We start from the raw sequence: 27,342 nt of genomic DNA on the forward strand, positions 1-27,342 counted from the left end.
GATTGAACGTGGATTGCCAAGAACAGTGGTGTGTGGTGTTGAGACCCAGCAATTGTGTCATGTATTTATATGTGTATATATAGCAACAGTTGGTGTGAGCACTCTGATTCTCCTTGAACACGGGGTAAAAGATGGTCACAGAAATGTAGTCCGTCTGTAAAATGTAAAGCGAGAAGGTGAAATCAGGAAAATTACAAGTCAGTGTGCTGCATCGAGGCGAATTACCTTAAGGCCTGGAAACTCATCTTTGTTGGCTGTGGGACAAGGTAAAAAAAAAATGCAAAATCTGATGGTAAACATGCTGCCTGTGGGGAAATCGGGGCTAATTGTTTATTGCAAATTATTTCTACAGCTGCAATTTCGGAAGTCTGCCTGAATCGGAGCTCTCGCTCAGAGAGCAGACCAGCAAGACTCGCTGAAGCCAATGGGGAGAATTAAACTGGCCACATCACTGCACTGGGACCCCTAATTCCCGAGTAACTCGTTCACTTGCTGCATGTCACTCAGTGCCTCCATGCTGTGCAGCACAATACTTCTCGTATGTTGAGCCAAGGACAAGGTGTATAATATTGCAACCGCTGATTTTTGAAATGTAAACATTTTATTGCCTTTAAAAGCGGTTTCAACGAATGCCATTCAATCGCTGTGCCACACTGCGTTCGTCTTGCCTGACGTAGCACTCTGGGGCTATGGTAATGCAAGCATCCTATGCTGTGCGTACATGCGTTGTGTTATATCGAAAACCCTTTCAATCGCGTTCACGGCGCGCCGCAGTTTGGCTTTGGTTTCCTCGCTGTCTTCCACGCACAGTATATGAAGGAAGCCTGTGCGTGATGGAAGGGCAAGGAATGCAAGTCCAGCAGCTTTCTGCACCAACCAGCTGTGGTGCTTGGCAAGGGACTGCTGGTAGGCATCAGCACACATGGCAGACATGGAGTCATTCTCCGAGCCGGTCCGTAACTTATCAAGGAAGAGCTGCAGCCACTGTAATGCCCGGTGGAGACGCAGTAAAGTGCGGCAGCCTGACGACAGGCGGTCACTGGGAAGCTGACTGAAGTTCACCACGTCGTTTGTCAATTCATAATTAATCATGGACTGCACGGAGGTGTATTCCGTCCCGTGCACGCCCTGCTGATGTTGCATGATTATCTTCGTTTTACTGGTGACCTCTTCCGATATAAAGCCAAAGATGGTGCCAAGCGCATTCATAAATCTGCAAAGACACGATCCAGAATGAGTTACAGTCAGAGACCTGCCTCCCCCGCCACCCCTCGCCAGCATGGTTCTGGAGCGAGGCTATTGCAAGGAGGGTTAGGCCAGTGCATATACCTGTACTTGGAGGGAGTAGCGTTCGGCGGCCCGGCCCGGAAATCGACGCGGTCCCGGCCTGCAAGACCATCAGCAGGCCGGAGCCATCGGAGGGAGCAGCGTGCGGCGGCATACCTCTGCACGGAGCAACCCGTGCTGCTGCAGGAGGGCGACGGCTGCGAAGCCAGGTCGCCGATTGCAGTGCGGGCAGGCACAGCAGGAGGGGCGAAGGAGCGGCAAAAAGTACGTAGAGGGAAGTGACCGGGGCCCCAGGAGAGGCGAGAGTTCGGGGCCCAGAAGAGGCGAGGGGCCCAGGGGCAGCACGGGCCAGCCCCACACACTGCGATATGTGTGCGCACTAGGTCCATGCAGCAGAGCTGGTCTCCACTTAGCCTTGGGTAACCCTTGCCACTGGACCAAGACCTCGCTCTGTCAAGCCCGTGTGGTGGCTGGTGTGCAACGGCCACCCCACGTTAAAATAATCCACGCACAGGCATCTTCCGCCCTTCAGGGTGTAGTTCGGGATCTGGAATATTAGGTCCTTCATTGAAACACCTGTGAACTCATCCCTTTTTGGCGGGGAGCAAGTCAGCCTATAATGATGATAACGATACCTGTACTCATTATGGTGTTGGAAGTAGGAAAGCAGGTGTCTGGAATGTCTTGCTAGGAATTTGCCACATAGAATCATAGAATAGTATAGCTCAGATGGAGGCCATTTGGCCCATCAAGACTGCTCCGACTCTTTGGAAGAGTAACCCAGTTAGACTCACCCTCCTGCTCTTTCCCCATAACCCTGCAACTTTTTCTCCTTCAAGTATTTATCCAACTCCCTTGTAAAGGCTTCTATTAAATCTGTTTCCACCGCCCTATCAGGCAGTGCACTCCAAATCCTAACCACTCGTTGCGTGAAAAATATTTTTCCTCATGTTGTCTCTGGATCTGCGCCCTCTGGTTATCGACCCTGCAGTTTGTCTTACTCTATCCAAACCCTTCATAATTTTAAACACCTCTATCACATCTCCTCTGAGCCTTGTATTCTCTAAAGAGAACAGCCCCAGCTTCTCCAGTCTAGCCACGTAATCCCTCAGCTCTAGAACCATTCTAATAAATCTCTTCTGTACCCTCTTCAAAGCTTTCATGCCTTTCCTAATGTGTGGTGCCCAGAATTAGATACGATACTGCAGTTGGGACTGAACTAGTGTTTTATGTAGGTTGAACTTAACTTCCATAAAATTCTCTTATCTGAGAATCAACTACTGCAGATTGAATCTTTATTTTGTGTATCCAATGTCCGCACAAGTGCTCCCGGGTCAGGTATTACATGGGTTAGATACAGAGTAAAGCTCCCTCTACACTGTCCCATCAAACACTCCCAGGTCAGGTACAGCACGGGGTTAGATACAGAGTAAAACTCTACACTGTCCCATCAAACACTCCCAGGTCAGGTACAGCACGGGGTTAGATACAGAGTAAAGCTCCCTCTACACTGTCCCATCAAACACTCCCAGGTCAGGTACAGCACGGGGTTAGATACAGAGTAAAACTCTACACTGTCCCATCAAACACTCCCAGGCCAGGTACAGCATGGGTTAGATACAGAGTAAAACTCGATTACACTGTCCTACAATGTTCCCAGGCTCAAACTCTGAAGTACCGTTCGTCCTACGCACAACAGTGGTGTGTTTCTCCATTTCACACACCAGCCTCTGAGTCACGCTGTATCTACCCAATCTGCAAATTCGGGGCACTTTTGCTGTGATCTGTATATATGCGAATTGCTCTAGTCACTTTGTATATCAACATCATAGATAAAGATTTGCTTTGTTTGGTGTTAGCTCGTGTAAATATAAATAATATTCTTTTAGGTAATCTTCAAAAGCACATTTATGATCTCAGTATAGAAAGCTCCACGTGGGTTAAGGCTCCTTTAAAATCATTCCATGTACAGCCATCACAACTCACAATGAAAGAGCATCTGCTCTGACGACGACGCCTTACACACTAGTGCCGCTGACATGTCTTCCTTTTTCCTCAACTGCCGTGGTTAACATGGCCCTCGAACATTTCCGTTCTATTCCCCGCACCTCAGCTCTTCTCCCTTCCCCTCCCTCTCAGAACCATGATCGTGTTCCCCTTGTCCTCACCTTTCACCCCACCGGCCTCCACGTTCAACGGATCATCCTCCGCCATTTCCGCCACCTCCAGCGTGACCCCACCACCGATCACGTCTTCCCCTCCCCTCCCCGCTCAGCGTTCCGAAGGGAACGCCCCCTCCGCGGCACCCTGGTCCATTCCGCAGCCACCCCCAGCACCCCCTCCCCCTTCCCTTGGCACAGGAGATGCAACACCTGCCCTTTGACCTCCTCCCTCCCCACTATCCAGGGCCCCAAACACTCCTTCCAGGTGAAACAGCGATCTACTTGTACTTCTTTCAACTTGGTATACTGTATTCGCTGCTCACGATGCAGTCTCCTCTACGTTGGGGAGACCAAGTGTGGATCGGGTGACCGCTTTGCTGAACACCTCTGTTCCGTTCACAAGTGTGACCCCGAGCTTCCGGTTGCCCGTCACTTTAATTCCCCGCTCCACTCCCACTCTGACCTCTCCGTCACTGTTTCAACTTCAACTCAACGAGGAACAGCACCTCATCTTTTGTTTAGGCATTTTACAGCCTTCCGGACTCAACATCGAGTTCAACAATTTCAGAGCATAACCGCTGCCAGTCTTTGGCTCCCCCCCCCCCCCCCCCCGTCTTGTGTCTCCTTTTTTTTCTCTTTGTCTATAATGGCAGCTTGGTCATTACTACCCCATTTAGACCCTATTCGGATTAACCTTTTGCTGACTTCCATAATTTCCTTTTCGATTCGGCCCATCGTCCCCTTTGTCGCTCTAATCTCTCCTGCCTTCCACCCGATCACTGACCTTCCCTCTTGTTCATCCCCTCCCCCTTTCAGTGCTCCTTAAGAATGTGTTCTTTCGGCAGTTCTGACCAGGGGCCGTCGACCCGAAACGTTAACTCTGTTTCCCTCTTCGCAGATGCTGCCCGACCCGCTGAGCACTTCCAGTGTTCTCTGTTTCTTTCAGATTCCAGCAGCCGCAGTATTTTGCTTTTAGGGAAAGGAGATTATTAGCCCACCCACCCCGCCCCCGCCCCAGCTTTTTCCCGCAGGACAATCTCCCCATCCCACATACTCGGGAGAGGTAAGCAGTCAGTGCCCTGAGAAACACTGTCATTGGGAACAAGCTGGCATGTCGCTGGAGTTAATTACACAAGATGGGTGGTCTTAATCAGGAACTAGGGGGGCGTTAAGGAACTTAGAAGGGGGATTAGACGAGGCAAAAGACACTGGCATAGACTTTAGTGGGCCAAATCGCCTGATTTTGTCCGGGAACATACTTTGTATTGCTGGGTACCAGGAGTTTCAGCACTGACGTTACAGCGTCAGTGTCATATCCATCATCATCATCATAGGCGGTCCCTCGAAACGAGGATGACTTGCTTCCACACCAAAAAGGGACGAGTTCACAGGTGTTTCAATGAGCGACCTGACATTCTAGGTCCCAAACTACATCCTGAAGGGTGGAAGATGCCTGTGCGTGGATTTTTTTTGACGTGGGGTGGCCGTTGCACACCAGCCACCACACGGGGCTTGACAGAGCGAGGTCTTGGTCCAGTGGCAAGGGTTACCCAAGACTTAACTGGAGACCAGCTCTGCTGCACGGACCGAGCGCGCGCACATATCGCACAGTGTGGGGCTGGGCCCGTGCTGCCCCTGGGCCCCAGACTCGCTCCTCTCCTGGGGCCCCGATCACTTCCCTCTACGGACTCTTCGCCCCTCCTGCTGTGCCTGCCCGCACTGCAATCTGCACCTGATTTGGCAGCCGTCGCCCTCCTGCAGTGGTATGCCGCCACAAGGCTGCTCCCTCCGATGGCCCCGGCCTGCTGATGGCACCAGCAGAGGGCACCATTGAATTCCATAACCAGGTCAATGAAGAGGAGGGATCTCCTTAAAACGCTCCACAAACGGTGAGAGACTCTCCTTAAAAGGATCCCAATGGCGAAACACACGCCTTAAGGAGGCTTGATGTTGATTTTGGGAAGACCAAAGCTATCGTCTGCAGTCCCTGCCAAAAGTACCATTCCCAAGCCACCGACTCTATCCATCTCCTTGGCCACGGTCTGTGACTGAACCAGACTATTCGCAACCTGGCCATCCTATTTGACCGTGAGCTGAGATTCCAACCCCATAGCCTCTCCATCACCAATACCACCCACTGTCAACTCCGTAACATTTCCTGTCTTCGCTCCTGCCTCAGTCCATCAGCTGCTAAACTACTCGTCCTTTCCATTGTTACCTCTAGACTCGACAATTCCCATTTTCCGCCCTCGATAAATTTGAGCTCATCCAGAATTCTGCTGTATCATAACTCCTGGTTCACCAATCACCCCAGTGCTCACTGATCCGGCTACACCTCCAATTTAAAATTCTCAATCTCGTGCCCATGCCTCGACCCTCCCTATCTCTAACCTCCTCCCGCCCCTACACCCTCCCTATCTCTGTAACCTCCTCCAGCCCCTACACCTCTCCCTATCTCTGTAACCTCCTCCAGCCCCTACACTCGTCACTATCTCTGTAACCTCCTCCAACCCCTACACCCTCCCTATCTCTGTAACCTCCTCCCGCCCTGCACCACACCCTATCTCTGTAACCTCCTCCCGCCCCTACACCCCTCCCTATCTCTGTAACCTCCTCCCGCCCCTACACCCCTCCCTATCTCTGTAACCTCCTCCAGCCCCTACACTCGTCCCTATCTCTGTAACCTCCTCCAACCCCTACACCCTCCCTATCTCTGTAACCTCCTCCCGCCCCTACACCCCTCCCTATCTCTGTAACCTCCTCCAGCCCCTACAATCGTCCCTATCTCTGTAACCTCCTCCAGCCCCTACACCCGTCCCTATCTCTGTAATCTCCTCCCGCCCGACATCCCTCCCTAGCTCTGTAACCACCTCCAGCCCTACAATCCTCCATATCTCTAACCTCCTCCAGCCCCTACACCCGTCCCTATCTCTGTAATCTCCACCAACCCCTACACCCGTCCCTATCGCTGTAACCTCCTCCAGCCCAACACCCCTCCCTATCTCTGTAACCACATCCAGCCCTACACTCCTCCCTATCTCTGTAACCTCCTCCAGCCCTACACCTCTCCCTATCTCTGCAACCTCCTCCAGCTCCTACACCCCTCCCTATCTAACCTGCAGTCCCCAAACCCCTCCCTATCTCTGTAACCTCCCGCCCTGCACCCCTCCCTATCTCTATAACCCCCTCTAGCCCCTACACTCCTCCCTATCTCTGTAACCCCCTCCAGCCATACACACCTCCCTATCTCCTAAACCTCCTCCAGTCCCTACAACACTCCCTATCTCTGTAATCTCCTCCAGCACCTACACCCCTCCCTATCTCTGTAACCTCCTCCAGCCCTCCCTATCCCTGGAATCCTCTCCAGCCCCTACACCCCTCCCTATCTCTGTAACCTCCTCCAGCCCTACAACCGTCTGAGAATTATTATGTTCTCCAATTGAAGCCTCTTACACATCCCCATTCCCTTCGTCCCCCCATTGGCTGCCATACCTTCAACTGCCTAGGACCCAAGCTCTGGAATTCTCTCGATAAATCTCTCTTCTTTCAATAGCCCCTTAAAATTTACCACTTCAACCAAACTTTTGGTTACCTGTCCTAATATCCCCTTATTTGGTGTTAATATTTGGCTAGTTATGCCTCTGTCTTGTATGTTAATAGCAATGCAAATGAAATGTCAATATCTCAATCCAATATTCAGGCCAAAGCTTCCGGTGTAACAGCGTGGATATCCTGTCGGCTGCCTGCGAATTCCCTCTGAGGGCAGTGCTCGATGCTGTGCTCCAGGGTCTGATTAGGAGCTCCGCAGTCGCATAATGGGGAGGCTTTAACCTTCCATCTATGGAGAAGGTGGCAGCATAAGAAATAGGAGCAGGAGTAGGCCATACGGCCCCTCGAGCCTGCTCCACCATTTAATACGATCGTGGCTGATCTGATCACGGACTCAGCTCCATTTCCCTGCCCTATCCCCTTATCGTTTAACAAATTTCTGTCTTAAATTTATTCAATGTCCCAGCTTCCACAGCTCTCTGAGGCAGCGAACATCTACCATGACCAGTTGTGAGACGGTCGATGGTTGTCCACTGTTTGCAAGGAAAGGTTGATCCTTCTGAAGCGCCTTGGGACTTTTCCCTATGTCACAGGTGCTAAATAAATGTAAATTGTTGCGGTTGCAATTCTACTCCTTGATTCAGAGTTGATCTTCCTCCCCCACATTCGCTGTGTTGACAAGACTCTTCTTGTTGAGCTGGTGCTGTGCATGTGGTGACCACATGATAGATTGAGTAGACTGGGTCTTTACTCGTTGGAGTTCAGAAGGATGAGGGGGTGATCTTATAGAAACATTTAAAATCATGAAAGGTATAGACAAGATAGAGGCGGAGAGATTGTTTCCACTGGTCGGGGAGACTAGAACTAGGGGGCACATACGGGGGAGCCAATTTAAAACCGAGTTGAGAAGGAATTTCTTCTCCCAGAGGGTTGTGAATCTGTGGAATTCTCTGCCCAAGGAAGCAGTTGAGGCTAGCTCATTGAATGTATTCCAGTCACAGATGGATAGATTTTTAACCAATAATGGAATTAAGTGTTACGGGGAGAGGGCGGGTAAGTGGAGCTGAGTCCACAGCCAGATCAGCCATGATCTCGTTGAATGGCGGAGCAGTCTCGAGGGGCTAGATGGCCTCCTCCTAATTCTTATGTTCTTATGTTCTTCCATTTCCACAATGATACCCGCCTCCATTGCTATTTCTGTCCTAATCTACTGCTGAAACCCTGGTCCATACGTGATCACTTGAGTATTGACTTTTCTAACGATCTCCTAGCTAGCACCTCTCTGCCTCGATTCAACACAAACATGGTGTTCTCACGCCCCTCCCCCCCTCCCTCCTGGATCCACTAGCTCCCCTTGGCCCTGCATGTTGACTTCAGAATATTTGTCCTTTGAAATTCCACCAGAGTCTTGTCCATACTACTTCAGTGATCTTTCCTGCCTTACATCCCATAGATAATCTTGACTTCCATAGAGGGAAGTGACCGGGGCCCAGGAGAGGCGTAAATCTGGAGCCCAGAAGAGGCGAGGGCCCAGGGGCAGCACGGGCCCAGCCCACACTGCGATATGTGCGCACGCTCGGTCTGTGCAGCAGAGCTGGTCTCCAGTCGTCTTGGGTAATCCTTGCCACTGGACCAAGACTTCGCTCTGTCAAGCCCGTGTGGTGGCTGGTGTGCAACGGTCACCCCACGTTAAAAAAATCCACGCACTGGCATCTTCCACCCTTCACGATGGAGTTCGGGATCTGGAATATTAGTTCCTTCATTGAAACACCTGTAAACTCATCCCATTTTGGCACGGAAGCAAGTCATCCTCGCTTCGAGGGACTGCCTATGATAGAAGCATAGAAAGTAGGTGCAGGAGTAGGCCATTCGGCCCTTTGAGCCTGCACCACCATTCAATATGATCGTGGCTGATCATTCAACCTCAGTACCCCTTTCCTGCTTTCTCTCCATACCCCTTGATCCTTTTAGCCGTAAGGGCCATATCTAACTCTCTTTTGAATATATCCAACGAACTGGCCTCAACAACCTTCTGCGGTAGAAAATTCCACAGGTTCACAACTCTCTGAGTGAAGAAGTTTCTCCTCATCTCGGTCCTAATTGGCTTACCCCTTATCCTTAGACTGTGTCCCCTGGTTCTGGACTTCCCCAACATCAGGAACATTCTTCCTGCAGCTAACCTGTCCAATCCCGTCAGAATTTTATATGTTTCTATGAGATCCCCTCTCATTCTTCTAAACTCCAGTGAATACAGGCCCAGTCGATCCAGTCTCTCCTTATATGTCAGTCCCGGGAATCAGTCTGGTGAACCTTCCCTCAAATCCCCTATGATGACCCTTGACTCCTCTAACCCCAGGCTTCTTGTCCCGTGCTCTCGCTCTCCATCACTGGTACTCTCCTGTCCTCTCGAGTTCCCTGCCCAGTTCCCTCTGAGTTGTCAACTCCACCTTTATTGTCAAATGAAGATGATTTGCATCATTTTTTTTTTGCTTGCTTACTTTTGGAGTTCCGCCCATCCTTCAAGGTAACTTTTAAGTAAAATATCTTCATCCTTTGTCACGCAAGCCTGGAACGCAGCTTGGACCCGCTTGAACTGGAAATTGCTGCTGTCACACTCCTCTCCTTGATTTTGATCCACAGGATTCACTGTGTCTGAAGCATCAATGAGCTATTCCCATTCACAAAGGACACAAGAAACAGGAGAAAGCAATTAAAACGGAGTCAGTTATCCTTAACACCAGATATCTCCTGGAATGTATTATCCACAGCAGTATGCTCTTTCCCTCCTTCCTCATTTTCCTTTATATCTCTACTCCCGTGTCCATTTGAAGAAGATCTTTGGTGTGTGAGTTGTGGAAAACTTGTTGTATCCAGGTCACAGTTATAGATACAAGGCTGTAGTAATACCCGCCCTCCTGTATGGCTCAGAGACGTGGACCATGTACAGTAGACACCTCAAGTCGCTGGAGAAATATCACCAACGATGTCTCCGCAAGATCCTACAAATCTCCTGGGAGGACAGGCGCACCAACGTAGGCGTCCTCGTCCAGGCCAACATCCCCAGCATTGAAGCACTGACCACACTCGATCAGCTCCGTTGGGCAGGCCACACAGTTCGCATTGCCAGACGCGAGACTCCCAAAGCAAGTGCTCTATGCAGAGCTCCTTCATGGCAAACGAACCAAAGGTGGGCAGCGGAAACGTTACAAGGACACCCTCAAAGCCTCTCTGATAAAGTGCGACATTCCCACCGACACCTGGGAGTCCCTGGCCAAAAACCGCCCGAGGTGGAGAAAGTGCATCCAGGAGGGCGCTGAGCACCTCGAGTCTCGTCGCCAAAAGCGTGCAGAAATCAAGCGCAGGCAGCGGAAGGAGCGTGCGGCAAACCAGTCCCACCCTCCCTTTCCCTCAACGACTATCTGTCCCACCTGTGACAGGGACTGTGGCTCTCGTATCGGACTGTTCAGCCACCAAAGAACTCACTTCAGGAGTGGAAGCAAGTCTTCCTCGATCCCGAGGGACTGCCTATGATGATGATGGAGACACTCACACTGACATGGCTTGTACTGCCTGGGCCCCCAGGCCACTTAATTCTGTATCTTATAATGTGGATAGAACAGAAAGACCTAGCTATTCTTTCATGACGCTAGGACATACTAAAGCGTTTCACAGTCAATGAAGCACTTGTGCAGTGTCACCACTTTTGTAATGTAGGGAAACGCAGCAACCAATGTGTGCATAGCAAGATCCCACAAACAGCAACACGATAAATGACTGGTTTTGGTGGTGGTGATTGCGGAATAAATGTTGGCTGGGATATTTGATTTATTAGTGTCTATCTTATATTTATGGACCTTAGTTTTGGTCTCCCGCACAAGTGGAAAAATCTATCAAACCCATTCATAATTTTAAAGACCCCTATTAGGTCACCCCTCTCTGCCTTCTTGTTTCTAGAGAAATGTGAACCCCAGCCTGGTGAATCTTTTCTGATCGTTGTAACCTCTCAGTTATGGTATAATTCTTGTTAATTTTTGTAACCTCTCCAGTGCCTCAATATTCTTTTTACAATATGGCGACCAGAACTATTCACAGTACTCAAGTATCGTCTAACCAAGGATTGAGACAAGTTTAACATAACTGCTCTGCTTTTCAATTCTATTCCGCTAGAAATGAACCCCAATGCTTTATTTGCTTTTTTATGGTCTGGTTAAGCTATAATTAATTTTAGAGTAAATTAAATTCGATCTATGATTCTATAACAGGCTCGAAGGGCTGCATGGCCTTATCCTCTTCCTATGTAAAATGGCATCTCCTCAGGACCCTACAGACACAGACACACACACGCACACGGACACACACACACACGGACACAGACACATGCACACAAGGACACAGACACACACACACACCCATCAGAGGATGGTATTCACTGTGGGTGGGGGTCTGATATCGGAGGATGGTATTCACTGTGGGTGGGGGTCTTACCTTGTTTTCATGATGCTCCTTCTCCCACTTTTCGGTGTCAGATTCCTGACGGTTTATCTGGTGAAATTGGGCTGCAGGAAATAATAAAATACTGAAAACAATTGTTGGACCTGGGTTTGCAGTAGAGTCTGGGTACAACTGGTGCTATTGAGGGAGTGCAGCGAAGGTTCACCAGACTGATTCCCGGGATGGCGGGACTGACATATCAAGAAAGACTGGATCAACTGGGCTTGTATTCACTGGAGTTCAGAAGAATGAGAGGGGATCTCATAGAAACGTTTAAAATTCTGACGGGTTTAGACAGGTTAGATGCAGGAAGAATGTTCCCAATGTTGGGGAAGTCCAGAACCAGGGGTCACAGTCTAAGGATAAGGGGTAAGCCATTTAGGACTGAGATGAGGAGAAACTTCTTCACCCAGAGAGTGGTGAACCTGTGGAATTCTCTACCACAGAAAGTTGTTGAGGCCAATTCACAAAATATATTCAAAATGGAGTTAGATATAGTCCTTACTACTAGGGGGATCAAGGGGTATGGCGAGAAAGCAGGAATGGGGTACTGAGGTTGCATGTTCAGCCATGAACTCATTGAATGGCGGTGCAGGCTCGAAGGGCCGAATGGCCTACTCCTGCACCTTTTTTCTATGTTTCTAAAGTGGGCATTGCTTCACATGGCACTAAGGCCTGCAAACGATTGATGTGGCGTGCTAGTATTTCACATTGAAATGCCAGAGGTACTCTACACAGGTGATTTACAGTAAAAAGCCAGGTCGTGTTCCAACACTTTACACTTTATTAACCTGCAAAAATAATTGTTTTCTGTGGTGACTCATCATTTGCCCTCTGCAAACAGGGCAAACATAGAAAATAGGTGCAGGAGTAGGCCATTTGGCCTTTTGAGCCTGCACCACCATTCAGTAAGATCATGGCTGATCATTCACCTCAGTACCCTTTTCCTGCTTTCTCTCCATACCCCTTGACCCCTTTAGCTGTAAGGGTCATATCTAACTCCCTCTTGAATATATCTAACAAACTGGCATCAACAACTCTGCGGTAGAGAATTCCACAGGTTCACAACTCTGAGTGAAGAAATTTCTCCTCATCTCGGTCCTAAATGGCTTACCCCTTATCCTTAGACTGTGACCCCTGGTTCTGGACTTCCCCAACATCGGGAACATTTTTCCTGCATCTAACCTGTCCAGTCCCGTCAGAATTTTATATGTTTCTATGAGATCCCCTCTCATTCTTTTAAACTCCAGTGAATACAGGCCCAGTCGATCCAGTCTCTCCTCATATGTCAGTCATGCCATCCCGGGAATCAGTCTGGTGAACCTTCGCTGCACTCCCTCAATAGCAAGAACATCCTTCCTCAGATTAGGAGACCAGAACTGTACACAATATTTCAGGTGAGGCCTCACCAAGGGCCCTGTACAATTGTAGTAAGACCTCCCTGCTCCTATATGCAATTTCAATAATTTACAAGTGGTTTTCTTTCGGCTGGGGAATATGATTTACAAGCTGAGGCCTGGAGCTTGCCTCAATCAATGTTAATACTATTTGGACAGTAGGTAAATTACTGTTTCTTGGTAATCCCGGGAGCACTGAGTGAGGTCAATGCCTAAACCTTGCAACATCCTCAAAAGGTCTCAAGAAATTTTTAAGAATCAGTGGGGATTTAGTTGCAAACAGAGAGCAGCCAAATGCTATCCGGCTAAAACATATTTGCTATAATTGTTCATAGGTTAGTTCGTATCCTTTTGCAGTTTTACACTTTCTTGTCAATTAAAATGGCATTGTGTCCAGATAACATGCGTGTTGAATAATGGAGGATATTTGAACTCCTGGCCAGGAAAGCAACCAAATCACATCGACCCGTCCGGAGCAACAGTGGCTCACCTGGAAAGGTCTCTTTGGTCTTCAGATCTGGGTGTAGCTGGTTGGGTGGCCACTGCGAGCACCCCATTCTCTGTTGGGTTAAGATGGCATCGGGATCCTACTGATGCAATAAATGACTTGGGCAAAATAAGAACGAGGAGAAATTTCTTCTCTCAGAGGGTTGCAAATCTGTGGAATTCGCTGCCTCAGAAAGCTGTGGAAGCTGGGACATTGAATAAATTTAAGACAGAAATAGACAGTTTCTTAAACGATAAGGGGTTATGGGGAGCGGGCGGGGAAGTGGAGCTGAGTCCATGATCGGATCAGCCATGATCTTATTAAATGGCAGAGCAGGCTCGAGGGGCCGTATGGCCTACTCTTGCTCCTATTTCTTATGTTCCTTCTAAGTGCCTGATTGTCCACCCAGTTGGGGAGAGTTAAAAGTTCCTCAGTGTATCAGAAGGTAACAGGAATGGGACTCGTAGTTGAGTAGGGGCTAATGGTGATGTAGGTGAAAGTCAGACTAAAGATCAAAGCATGGATTTGTGTAAGATAGGTCATGCCTGACAAAGCTGATTGAATCTTTTGAAGAGGTGACTAAAGTAGTGGACATGCCTATTCAATGTTATTTATATGGACTTCTGGAAAACATTTGATAAATCCCACCTCATCATCATCATAGGCAGTCACTCGGAATCGAGGAAAACTTGCTTCCACTCCTGAAGTGAGTTCTTTGGTGGCTGAACAGTCCACTACGAGAGCCACAGACTCTGTCACAGGTAGGACAGATAGTCGTTGAGGGAAGGGGTGGGTGGGACTGGTTTGCCGCGCGCTCTTTCCGCTGCCTGCGCTTGATTTCTGCATGCTCTCGGCATTGAGACTCGAGGTGCTCAGCGCCCTCCCAGATGCTCTTCCCCCACTTAGGCCGGTCTTTGGCCAGGGACTCCCAGGTGTCGGTGGGGATGTTGCACTTTATCAGGGAGGCTTTGAGGGTGCCCTTGTAATGTTTCCGCTGCCCACCTTTGGCTTGTTTGCTGTGGACGAGTTCCGAGTAGAGCGCTTGCTTTGGGAGTCTCGTGAATGGCATGCGGAATTTGTGACCTGCCCAGCGGAGCTGATCGAGTGTGGTCAGTGCTTCAATGCTGGGGATGTTGGCCTGGACGAGGACGCTAACGTTGGTGTGTCTGTCCTCCCAGGGGATTTGTAGGATCTTGCGGAGATATCGTTGGTGGTATTTCTCCAGCGACTTGAGGGGTCTACTGTACATGGTCCACGTCTCTGAGCCATACAGGAGGGCGGGTATTACTACGGCCCTGTAGACCATGAGCTTGGTGGCAGTATCAGAAGGTAACAGGAATGGCACTCGCAGTTGAGTAGGGGCTAATGGTGATGTAGGTGAAAGACAGGATAAAGATCAAAGCATGGTTTCGTGTAAGATAGGTCATGCCTGACAAAGCTGATTGAAGAGGTGACTAAAGTAGTGGGCATGCCTATTGGATGTTATTTATATGGACTTCCTGAAAGCATGTGATAAATCCCACTTAAGAGCCTGTTAATTAAGGTAGAAGCTGACAGAGCGGCAGGAGACAGAGAGGGCTGGTACTCTAATTGGCAGGATATGACTAGTGGTGTCCCGGGGCCTCATCTATTCACAGTATTTATTAATGATTTAGATGATGGCATAAAAAGTTATATATCCAAATTTGCTGATGGCACAAAGATAGGCAGCATTGTCGATGAAAGCATAAAATCAGAAACAGGCCGTCCCTCGGAATCGAGGAAGACTTGCTTCCATTCTTAAAATGAGTCCTTAGGTGGCTGAACAGTCCAATACGAGAACCACAGTACCCGTCACAGGTGGGATAGATAGTCGTTGAGGGAAAGGGTGGGTGGGACAGGTTTGCCACACGCTCTTTCCGCTGCCGACACTTGATCTCTGTATGCTCTCGGCAATGAGACTCAAGGTGCTCAGCGCCCTCCCGGATGCACTTGCTCCACTTAGGGCGGACTGGTCTTTGGCCAGGGATTCCCAGGTGTCGTTGGGAATGTTGCACTTTATCAGGGAGGCTTTGAGGGTGTCCTTGTAACGTTTCCTCTGCCCACCTTTGGCTCGTTTCCCATGAAGGAGTTCCGAGTAGAGTGCTTGCTTTGGGAGTCTCGTGTCTGGCATGCGAACAATGTGGCCTGCCCAGCGGAGCTGGTCGTGTGTGGTAATGCTGGGGATGTTGGCCTGGACAATGGGCAGAACCCACCCTCACACCACACCACCCTCCACGCCCCATTGTATGGGTTGTGGGAGCCAATAAAACCCTGCCGCAATATAAGTCTAACCTCCTATCAGCTGGTATAAAGATGGCCATGGAAGAAGCGTTGGCCAGTCAGACTGTTAATCAGCCTGCGAATATTCTTCCAAAAGGAACAGCGAGAAGACATAAAAAGAACAACAATGTCACAGAGTCCCTCCACTGAAAATCAGAGAGAGACTGACGGGTAAAACTGGGATGTTCCCTATGGCAATGGAGAGGAAAAAATAAAACAATGGGCAAGTCCCACACAAGAGATTAGTGTGCAAAATTAAGGCACATGGCATTGGGGGTAATGTATTGACATTGATAGAGAACTGGTTGACACACAGGAAGCAAAGAGTAGGAATAAATGGGTCCTTTTCAGAATGGCAGGCAGTGACTAGTGGGGTGCCGCAGGGTTCAGTGCTGGGACCCCAGCTATTTACAATATACATTAATGATGTAGACGGAGGAATTGAATGCAATATCTCCAAGTTTGCAGATGACACTAAGCTGGGTGGTAGTGTGAGCTGTGAGGAGGATGTGAAGAGCCTGCAGGAGGGTGACTTGGACAGGTTAGGTGAGTGGGCAAATGCATGGCAGATGTAGTATAATGTAGATAAATGTGAGGTTATCCACTTTGGTGGTAAAAACAGGAAGGCAGAATATTATCTGAATGGTGACAGATTAGGAAAAGGGGAGGTGCAATGAGACCTGGGTGTCATGGTACATCAGTCATTGAAAGTTGGCATGCAGGTGCAGCAGGCGGTGAAGAAGGCAAATGGCATGTTGGCCTTCATAGCGAGGGGATTTGAGTATAGGAGCAGGGAGGTCTTATTGCAGTTGTACAGGGCCTTGGTGAGACCACACCTTGAATATTGTGTACAGTTTTGGTCTCCTAATCTGAGGAAGGACATTCTTGCTATTGAGGGAGTGCAACGAAGGTTCACCAGACTGATTCCCGGGATGGCAGGACTGACATATGAAGAAAGACTGGATCGACTAGGCTTATATTCACCGGAATTTAGAAGAATGAGAGGAGATCTCATAGAAACATATAAAATACTAACGGGATTGAACAGGTTAGAGGCAGGAAGAATATTCCTGAATGTTGGGGAAGTCCAGAACCATGGGACACAGTCTAAGGATAAGGGGTAGGCCATTTAGGACCGAGATGAGGAGAAACTTCTTCACTCAGAGAATTGTGAACCTGTGGAATTCTCTACCACAGAAAGTTGTTGATGCCAGTTCGTTAGATATATTCCTTTCCTGTTTTCTCTCCATCCCCTTGATCCCTTACGGCTAAAGGGATCAAGGGGTATGGAGAGAAAGCAGGAAAGGGGTACTGAGGTGAATGATCAGCCATGATCTTATTGAATGCTGGTGCAGGCTCGAAGGGCCGATTGGCCTACTCCTGCACCTATTTTCTATGTTCCTATCAGCCCCCAACTAATATGCACTTTGACAATCCTTTGTACTTACAGAGGTGGGAACTGGTTAGGTAGAGAAGCAGCAGCAGAAGCACTAGAAGCGGCAGAAACCGGAGAGTCTTCCCTTTACTGCACGGCAATCCTGCCGTGTTCATTGTGCGTAGATTTCTCGAATACGTATCAGGTTTGCAGACTTAATGTACTGTCAGGCCGTGTCCCATCTTCTCACTGGCTGCGAACAGAGCCCCCATTGACAGCTTTCAAAGTCAAGCCTTTGTTCCCTCTTGTGAAATGTTTAGTCAATGCTGTGGATTATCACTGCAAACACAGAGGTTCCAAAGTACTGTTTCACTCAGCAATCACTCAGACAACAAACCAGAATCTTAAAAGGGAAATATCTCACTGCACCGTTGAAGTAGCAAAGTTGCGCTTTACATAGAATAATGTAGTTCTAGAACTCCTCTGTATGTAGGCTGTGTTACTCAATATTGGTGGTTTATGATATAAATGAACTGTAATCCGGACTTTTCTGGACCAGATCATTGCATGGGGGTTGCTGCCTTAGCCCGTGCAGTTAGAGTGCTGAAGGTGGCTTGGTGGCCGAGATTTTCCTCTTGATGTTTATGCAGTTGTAGGTGTGGTGGGAAATCCGTTTACTTGGCAACCAGTGCAAAGTCTAGTAGTGGAGAACAAATTCATCACCCCATGATCAATCGCACTCCAGGGCTAATCTTCTAGCCACAGTAACATAGAAAATAGGTGCACGAGTAGGCCATTCGGCCCTTCAAGCCTGCAGCACCATTCAATAATATCATGGCTGATCATTCACCTCAGTACCCCTTTCCTGCTTTCTCTCCATACCCCTTGGTCCCTTTAGCCGTAAGGGCCATATCTAACTCCCTCTTGAATATATCCAATGAACTGGCATCAACTACTCTCTGCGGTAGGGAATTCCACAGCTTAACAACTCTCTGAGTGAAGAAGTTTCTCCTCATCTCGGTCCTAAATGGCTTACCCCTTATCCTTAGACTATGTCCCCGGGTTCTGGACTTCCCCAACATTGGGAGCATTCTTCCTGCATCTAACCTGTCCAATCCCGTCAGAATTTTATATGTTTCTATGAGATCCCCTCTCGTTCTTCTAAATTCCAGTGAATATAAGTCTAGTCGATCCAGTCTTTCTTCATATGTCAGTCCTGCCATCCTGGGAATCAGTCTGGTGAACCTTTGCTGCACTCTCTCAATAGTAAGAATGTCCTTCCTCAGATTAGGAGACCAAAACTGAACACAATATTCTAGGTGAGGCCTCACTAAGGCCCTGTACAACTGCAGTAAGACCTCCCTGCTCCTATACTCAAATCCTCTCGCTATGAAGGCCAACATGCCATTTGCCTTCTTCACCGCCTGCTGAACCTGCATGCCAACTTTCAGTGACTGATATACCATGACACCCAGGTCTCATTGCACCTCCCCTTTTCCTAATCTATCACCATTCAAATAATATTCTGCCTTCCTATTTTTGCCACCAATGTGGATAACCTCACATTTATCTACATCATACTGCATCTGCCATGTATTTGCCCACTCACCTAACCTGTCCAAGTGACCCTGCAGCCTCTTCGCATCCTCCTCACAGCTCACACTGCCACCCAGCTTAATGTCATCTGCAAACTTGGAGATATTACATTCAATTCCTTCATCTAAATCATTAATGTATATTGTAAATAGCTGGGGTACCCCACTAGTCACTGCCTGCCATTCTGAAAAGGACCCGTTTATTCCTACTCTTTGCTTCCTGTCTGCAAACCAGTTCTCTATCCACGTCAATACATTACCCCCAATACTATGTGCTTTAATTTTGCACACTAATCTCTTGTGTGAGACCTTGTCAAAGGCCTTTTGAAAGTCCAAATACACCACATCCACTGTTTCTTTCCGTTTATGATATAAAGCAACTGCCTAGTGTAATCTGGACTTTTCTGGAGAAGGACATTGCATGGGGTTTGCTGCGTTAGCCTATGCAGCTAGAGTGCTGGAAGTGGCTTGGTGGCCGAGATTCTCCTCATGATGTTTATGCAGTTATAGGTGTGGTGGGAAATCCGTTTACCTGGCAACCAGTGCAAAGTGTAATAGTGGAGAACAAATTCATCACCCCATGATCAATCGCACTCCAGGGCTAGTCTACTCACCACAGTAACACTCTGGGTCATTAATGGAATGCCTGCCCTGTGATGTTACTGTCTTATTCAATTACACCTGGAATTAATGGCAAAAGGTCGCTATAGGGCCAGAAATGGACAAACCTGAAAGAACTTGTCCACTTCATTTTCCACTTTCGTCCAAATAAATGGCACCGCTAAACTAGCGTAACTCTAGGTGAAAATCTTCTTTTGTATTTCTGGAAGTGAATATTTGCCAGAGTTCCTGCTTCTGATCAATATCCCGTCACCTCTACTGAAAAGAGAATGCGTGAATGTCAAATGACGAGCATATTGGAGAAATGGTAGAACCAGTTTGCATCGATTCATTCATATGCAAAGTAGATCAATCACAGGTGGTCCCTCGAACAAGCATGACTTGCTTCCACATGAGTTCACAGATGTTTCAATGAAGGACCTGATGTTCCAGTCCTGAACTCCAGTTGAGGGGGTGGAAGATGCCTGTGTGTGGATTTTTTAACATGTGGTGACCGTTGCACATCAGCCACCACACGGGCTTGACAGAGCTCGGCCTTTATCCAGTGGCAAGGATTAACTAGGATGACTGGAGACCTGCTCTGCTGCACGGACCTAGTGCAGCGCTAAAGGTTGGTGCAGTCGCCGCAAAGGCACGATGCACGATGGGGAAGGCCCACGGTTTAAAGCCCTTCTGCCACGGTAAACCCAGGGGATGGAATCAGAACCCCCCTCGGGCTGTACTTGTTAATCTGCTTGTATACATAGAGCACCATGTACTGAAAAACACCTGTGTTGTGCCATGTATAATTACAAATTACTAAACAGTGCAGAAATGTCAAGAAATGTAAATGTCTTCCCACCCGTTCTGTGTTCTACTTTAATCTGTAGAGTGCTACATGTAATGTGATTCGTGATCGGTATTGAAATGTATCCTGGAATGTAATGTAAAACTGTTCTTACCTGCTCCATGTAACACCCTTATTTGCACAGTATTACATGTAACGTGATTTGCGGATTGTACTAAACTGTACCTTGAAATGAAATGTACGGAAGTGTATTGTATGGAACTGGTGTCAGCATCCAAATGAATTGTATGGAATTGCTGACTGCTATGTACTGAACTATTTTCCAATGTATTGTGAAAATGTTATGTGTAAAGTATATTTTTGGGGGGAAAAATCAATACAGTGCTATCAAGTGGCACTTATTCACCAAAAACATGCTAACTAATGTCAGAGCCTCATTCCAGCCTTGGTCCAAACATGGACAAAAGAGCTGAATTCCAGAGGTGAGGTGAGAGTGACTGCCCTTGACATCAAGGAAGCATTTGACTGAGTGTGGCATCAAGGAGCCCGAGTAAAATTGAAGTCAATGTGAATCAGAGTGAAAACGCTCTACTGGTTGGAGCCATACCGAGCACAAAGGAAGTTGGTTGTGGTTGTTACAGAGCAATCATCACAGCCCCAGGACATCGCTGCAGGAGTTCCTCAGGACCAAGGCCCAACCATCTTCAACTGCTTCATCAATGACCTTCCCACCACTGGCCTCAGGGATGGGAAAAGTATTGGAAAAAATCTGGAGGGACAGGATAAATCTTCATTTGAAAAGACATGGATTAATCAAGGACAGTCAGCATGGATTTGTTAAGGGAATGTCATGTCTTCACCAGTAGAGGCGAGGGCACAGGGGCAGCACGGGCCAGGCCACACTGCGATATGTGTGCACACTCGGTCGGTGCAGCAGAGCTGGTCTCCAGTCGTCTTGGTTAATCCTTGCTACTGGACCAAAACCTGGCTTTGTCAAGCCCGTGTGGTGGCTGGTGTGCAACGGTCAACCCACGTTAAAAAAATCCATGCACAGGCATCTTCCACCCTTCAAGATTTAGTTCGGGACCTGAAATTTTAGGTCCTTCATTGAAACACCTGTGAACTCATCCTTTTTTGGCATGGAAGCAAGTCATCCTCGATTCGAGGGACTGCCTAGGATGGTCATGTCTGACTAACTTGCTTGAATTTTTTGAGGAGGTGACCAAGAGGGTCGATGAGGGCAGTGCAAATGATGTAGTATACATTGATTTTAGCAAGGCTTTGATAAGGTCCCACATGGCAGCCTGGTCATGAAAGTAAAAGCGCATGGGATCCAGGGCAAAATGGCAAGTTGGATCCAAAATTTGCTCAAAGGCAGGAAGCAAAGAGTAATGGTTGATGGGTGTTTTTGTGACTGGAAGGCTGTTTCCAGTGGGGTTCCGCAGGGCTCAGTGCAGGGGCACTTGCTTTTTGTGGTATATATCAATGACTTGGACTTGAATGTTGGGGGTATGAATAAGAAGTTTGCAGATGACATTAAAATCAGCTGAGTGGTTGATTATGAAGAAGAAAGATTGCAGGAAGATATCAATGTACTGGTCAGGTGGGCAGAACAGTGGCAAATGAAATTCAATCTGGATAAGCATGAGGTGATACATTTGGGGGGGTTTAATAAGTCAAGGGAATACACATTAAATGGTACGACACTGAAAAGTGTAGAGGAACAAAGGGACCTTGGAGTGCAGGGCCACAGATCCCTGAAGGTTGCAGGCCAGGTAGATAAGGTGGTGAAGGCAGCATATGCAATACTTGCCTTTATTAGTCGAGGCATGGACTACAAGAGCAGGGAGGTTATGCTTGAACTGTGTAAAAGACTGGTTAGGCTGCAGCTGGAGTACTGCGTGCAGTTCTGGTCACCACATTACAGGAATGATGTGATTGCACTGGAAAGGGTACAGAGGAGATTTACAAGAATGTTGCCTAGACTGGAGAATTTTGGCTACGAGGAAAGATTGGAGATGCTGGGTCTGTTTTCTTTGGAACAGAGGAGGCTGAGGCTGAGGCTAGACCTGATTGAGCTGCATAAAATTATGAGGGGCCTGGGTAGAATGGGTAGGAAGGACCTGCTTCCATTGGCAGAGGGGGTCAACAACCAGGGGACATAGATTTAAAGTAATTGGGGAGAGGTTTAGAGGAGATAGGAGGGGAAATTTCTTCACCCAGAGGGTGGTGGGGGTCTGGAACTCACTGCCTGAAAGGGTGGTAGAGGCAGAAACCCTCGCCACATTTAAAAAGTACTTGGATGTGCACTTGAAGTGCCGTAACCTACAGGGCTATGGACCAAGAGCTGGAAAGTGGGATTAGGCTGGATAGCTCTTAGTCAACCGGCACGGACATGATGGGCCAAGATAGCCTCCTTCCGTGCTGTAAATTTCTAAGATTCTGTGATTCCCTCCATCATAAGGTCAGAAGTGGGGATCTTCGCTGATAATTGCAGTGTTCAGTGCCATTTGCAACTCCTCAGATAATGAAGCAGTCCATGCCCACATGCAGCAAGACCTGGACGACATTCAGGCTCGGACTGATAAGTGGCAAGTAACATTCATACCACACAAGTGTCAGGCAATGACTATCTCCAGCAAGCGAGAGTCTAACCACCTCCCCTTGATATTCAACGGCGTTATCATCACCGAATTCCCCCACCATCAACATCCTGGGGGTCACCATTGACCAGAAACTTAACTGGACCAGCCACATAAATACCGTGGCAACAAGAACGGGTCACAGGCTGGGCATTCTGCGACAAGTGTCTCACCTCCTGACTCCCTAAAGCCTTTCCACCATCTATAAAAGGCACAAGATAGGAGTGTGATGGAATACCCTACTAGTTGAGTGCAGCTCCAACAAAACTCGACACCATCCAGGAGCTGCCCATCACCTTCAACATTCACTCCCTCCACCACCGGTGACCCTGGCTGCAGTGTGCACCATCGACAAGATGCACTGCAGCAACTCGCCAAGGCTTCTTCGGCAGCACCTCCCAAACCCGCGACCTCTACCACCTAGAAGGGCAGCAGGCGCATGAGAGCACCATCACCTCCAAGTTTCTCTCCAAGTCACACACCATGCTGACTTGGAAATAAATCGCCTTTCATTGTTGCTGGGTCAAAATCCTGAAACTCCCTCCCTAAAAAAAAGCACAGTGGGAGTACCTTCACCATATGGACTGCAACAGTTCAAGAAAGCAGCTCACCACTTGCTTCTCATGGACAATTAGGGAGGGGCAATAAATAGTTGCGTTGCCAGCGATGCCCAAAACCCGGAACAATTTTTTAAGAAATCATAAATAACAGATACAGTATGAGTAATTTGAGACATAACGTGTCGAGTGTAGCGTGCTCGGGAGGAACAGATGATTTTGGACTATGGTTCGGGATAAATGGTTCAATCTCTGGTTGGCAACCAGTAACTAGTGGGGTGCCGCAAGGATCAGTGCTGGGACCCCAACTATTTACAATCTATATTAACGACTTGGAAGAAGGGACTGAGTGTAACGTAGCCAACTTTGCCGACGATACAAAGATGGGAGGAAAAGCAATGTGTGATGAGGACACAACAAATCTGCAAAAGGACATAGACAGGCTAGTGAGTGGGCAAACCTTTGGCAGATGGAGTATAATGTTGGAAAGTGTGAGATCATGCACTTTGGCAGAAAAAAAATCAAAGAGCAAGTTATTATTTAAGTGGAGAAAGATTGCAAAGTGTCGCAGTACAGCGGGACCTGGGGGTGCTTGTGCATGAAGCACAAAAGGATAGTATACAGGTACAGCAAGTGATCAGGAAGGCCAATGGTATCTTGGCGTTTACTGCAAAGGGGATGGAGTATAAAAGCAGTGAAGTCTTACTACAATTGTACAGGGTATTGGTGAGGCCACACCTGGAATACTGCGTGCAGTTTTGCTTTCCATATTTACGAAAGGATATACTTGCTTTGGAGGCAGTTCAAAGAAGATTCACTAAGTTGATTCCGGGGATGAGGGGGTTGACTTATGAGGAAAGGTTGAGTAGGTTGGGCCTCTACTCATTGGAATTCAGGTGATCTTATCGAGACGTATAAGATTATGAGGGGGCTTGACAAGGTGGATGCAGAGAGGATGTTTCCACTGATGGGGGAGACTCGAATTAGAGGGCACGATCTTAGAATAAGGGGCCACCCATTTAAAACAGAGATGAGGAGAAATTTCATCTCTCAGAGGGTTGTAAATCTGTGGAATTCGCTACCTCAGAGAGCTGTGGAAGCTGGGTCATTAAATAAATTTAAGACAGAAATAGATAGATTTTTAACCAATAAGGGAATTAAGGGTTACGGGGAGCGGGCGGGTAAGTGGAGCTGAGTCCACGGCCAGATCAGCCATGATCTTGTTGAATGGCGGAGCAGGCTCGAGGGGCTAGATGGCCTACTCCTGTTCCTAATTCTTATGTTCTTATGATGTTCTTATGTTAATCGATAAGGGGTTATGGGGAGCGGGTGAGGCCATATGGCCTACTCCTACTCCTATTTCTTATGCTGTTATGTTCACAAAGCTCACCACTACTGGGGTTTTTCTCATCTCAACAATTTTTAAATAATACAATTCAACCACTAGAACCGGCAAATTAACAAGTAACGTTAAAGGGAACCTTAAGAAATCAAATTAAAATGCTGTTTCCTGTTGTAATGATGCACTCCGGTGCCCACTGGTCACGGAAGGCCTCGACCGTTTCCTCACCTCAGGTCTCGGACTGTTGTAGACTCATTGATCGAGATTGCTATGATTAGTCAACACTCCATTATCATTGTATCATGTGACTACCAGAATGGTAGAAGGTAAACTACATGGACCTTGGACTTAAGTCATCCTCCACTCGAGGGACTGCCTAGGATGGACTTTCATCATTGAGCAATTCATTTGCTCCCAGCTGATGAGTTCAAAGAATGGAGCATTGTGGGGCGAAGACGATACATTATTCTGCTGCGCAAACAGCCAGCGATTAATCAGACTCTTGTACAACGGGCAACAAACTGACCTTTTGCACCTGCAGTTTATGCAGAACATGATGTGATAGAAAGGCTGACCCCAATTAAAATACGTTATCAAGTTTGTGACATCTTTATCTGGATTCAGCACCTTCACCACGGGCTGCAGCGGTTACATAAGAACATAAGAATTAGGAACAGGAGTAGGCCATCTAGCCCCTCGAGCCTGCTCCGCCATTCAATAAGATCATGGCTGATCAGATTCAGAGCAACAGCTCACCACCACCCTCGAAAGGGCAATTAGGGATGAGCAATAAATTCTGGCTTTGCCAGCGACACCTACACCTCATAATATAACTTTTTAAAAAGTTATATTAACAAAAAAAAAGTGTTTGGAGTTCCTAATACGCCAGCACTGGTCGTCAAAGATTAACAATTTGGCTAATGAATACAAAAACTTTTCTCCAAAGTGGAGTTTAATGAAAGAACCTTTGGAACATATGGAGGTAACTGAACTCCTTTGACGGTGAACAACCCAACAGGTCATTCTCCTCCAGTTATCCACACCACTCAAACTGCTAATTCAAGCACAAGGGGATATTTCACTTGGTAAAATGCTTCTTCTAGGCTATATGAAGAGAACGGATTAGTAGTCTCTCTCGGAGCCTATAGGTTCTCAGTGGAAAGATGCAATACTGAGCCATTTGTACACAGAGAAACTATGCATTATCACATCTCTGGGACAGCCGCTGGGTTATCACAAGGGCTTGAAATGGAAAAATCCATTAGCGTTCCCTGATGGAAGTGCGTGTGTGTGTGGAGATCAGGGGAGAACAAGGCGATGAAAACCCAATGATGGCAAAATCTACCGACATTCCCTGTCAGCTCACACACAGAAACGGGCCATTCGGCCCAACCAATTCACGTTGTTCATCCTCCACAGGAGCAGCATCCCAATCCCATGTCCCCTGCCCTATTCCCAGATCCCTTTATCCCACTTTCCTTCACCCAGCTATGACTCCAATCTGCTGTGAAAACACTCAACGCATTTAAAATCGGGCTCCCATAGTGCAATTGGGAGCCGAGGTTGAAGTTCACTGTTACCAAGGGTTGGGAACCTCGGCACTGAAATGGAGGTGAGAGCTGTTGGCTCCACAGGGTAGGTGGCTGTTTCAGCACTGCTTATAGGTCAGGAGGAGCAGCAATCATCATCATCATAGGCAGTCCCTCAGAATCGAGGAAGACTTGCTTCCATTCTTAAAATGAGTTATTTAATGGCTGAACAGTCCAATACGAGAGCCACAGACCCTGTCACAGGTGGGACAGACATTCGTCGAGGGAAGGGGTGGGTGGGGCTGGTTTGCCGCGCGCTCCTTCCGCTGCCTGCGCCTGACCTCTTCACGCTCTTTGCGCTGAGACTCGAAGAGCTCAACGCCCTCCCGGATGCACTTTCTCCACCTCGGGCGGTCTTCGGCCAGGGTCTCCCAGGTGTCGGTGGTGATGTCGCACTTTACCAGGGAGGCTTTGAGGGTGTCCCGATAACGTTTTCGCTGTCCTCCTTTGGCTCGTTTACCACGAAGGAGCTCCGCATAAAGCATTTGCTTAGGGAGTCTTGTATCTGGCATGCATACTATGTGGCCTGCCCAGCGAAGCTGATCGAGTGTGGTCAGTGCTTCAATACTGGGGATGTTGGCCTGGTCGAGGACACTGATGTTGGTCTGCCTGTCCTCCCAGGGGATTTGCAGGATCTTGCGGAGACATCGTTGGTGATATATCTTCAGTGACTTGAGGTGCCTTCTATACATCGTCCATGCCTCAGTATAGTCAGTCAATGTATTCACTGAGGAACATGAAAGCATGGGCCTTACGCTTAACATCCGTAAGACAAAGGTCCTCCACCAGCCTGTCCTCGCCGCACAGCGCTGCCTTCCAATCATCAAGATTCACGACGCGGCCCACGACAACGTGGACCATTTCCCATATCTCGGGAGCCTCTTAACAAAGGCAGACATTGATGCGGAGATTCAACATCACCTCCAGTGCAGCCTTCGGCCGCCTGAGGAAAAGAGTGTTTGAAGACTATGCCCTCAAATCTACCACCAAGCTCATGGTCTACAGGGCTGTAGTAATACCTGCCCTCCTTCATGGAGCATCAATGCTTCCCCCCGGCCCCTGAAGGAAGCCTTCGGCCTCCCCCAGCCCCGATTACCAACCTCCTCCCTCCCAATCGTGGCCTCTCGCTTCCCGATCACAGGCCTCCAGCTGCTTTCCAT

At 48.1% G+C, this 27,342-nt stretch overlaps 1 protein-coding gene across 1 annotated transcript; it reads right to left on the reverse strand.

Moving 5' to 3' along the window:
- Positions 1–687: 687 nt before the first annotated feature.
- LOC139232832 (ceramide-1-phosphate transfer protein-like) lies at positions 688–27,342 on the reverse strand. The gene is made up of 5 exons (XM_070863325.1): positions 27,279–27,342; positions 17,123–17,263; positions 11,484–11,554; positions 9,497–9,666; positions 688–1,213 (listed from the first exon to the last, which is right to left on the reverse strand). The coding sequence occupies exons 1-5, from the start codon at positions 27,340–27,342 to the stop codon at positions 688–690; spliced, it is 972 nt and encodes a 323-aa protein (XP_070719426.1).

This window comes from Pristiophorus japonicus, chromosome 20, assembly GCF_044704955.1.
Source record: "Pristiophorus japonicus isolate sPriJap1 chromosome 20, sPriJap1.hap1, whole genome shotgun sequence".
Classification (NCBI taxonomy): domain Eukaryota; kingdom Metazoa; phylum Chordata; class Chondrichthyes; family Pristiophoridae; genus Pristiophorus; species Pristiophorus japonicus.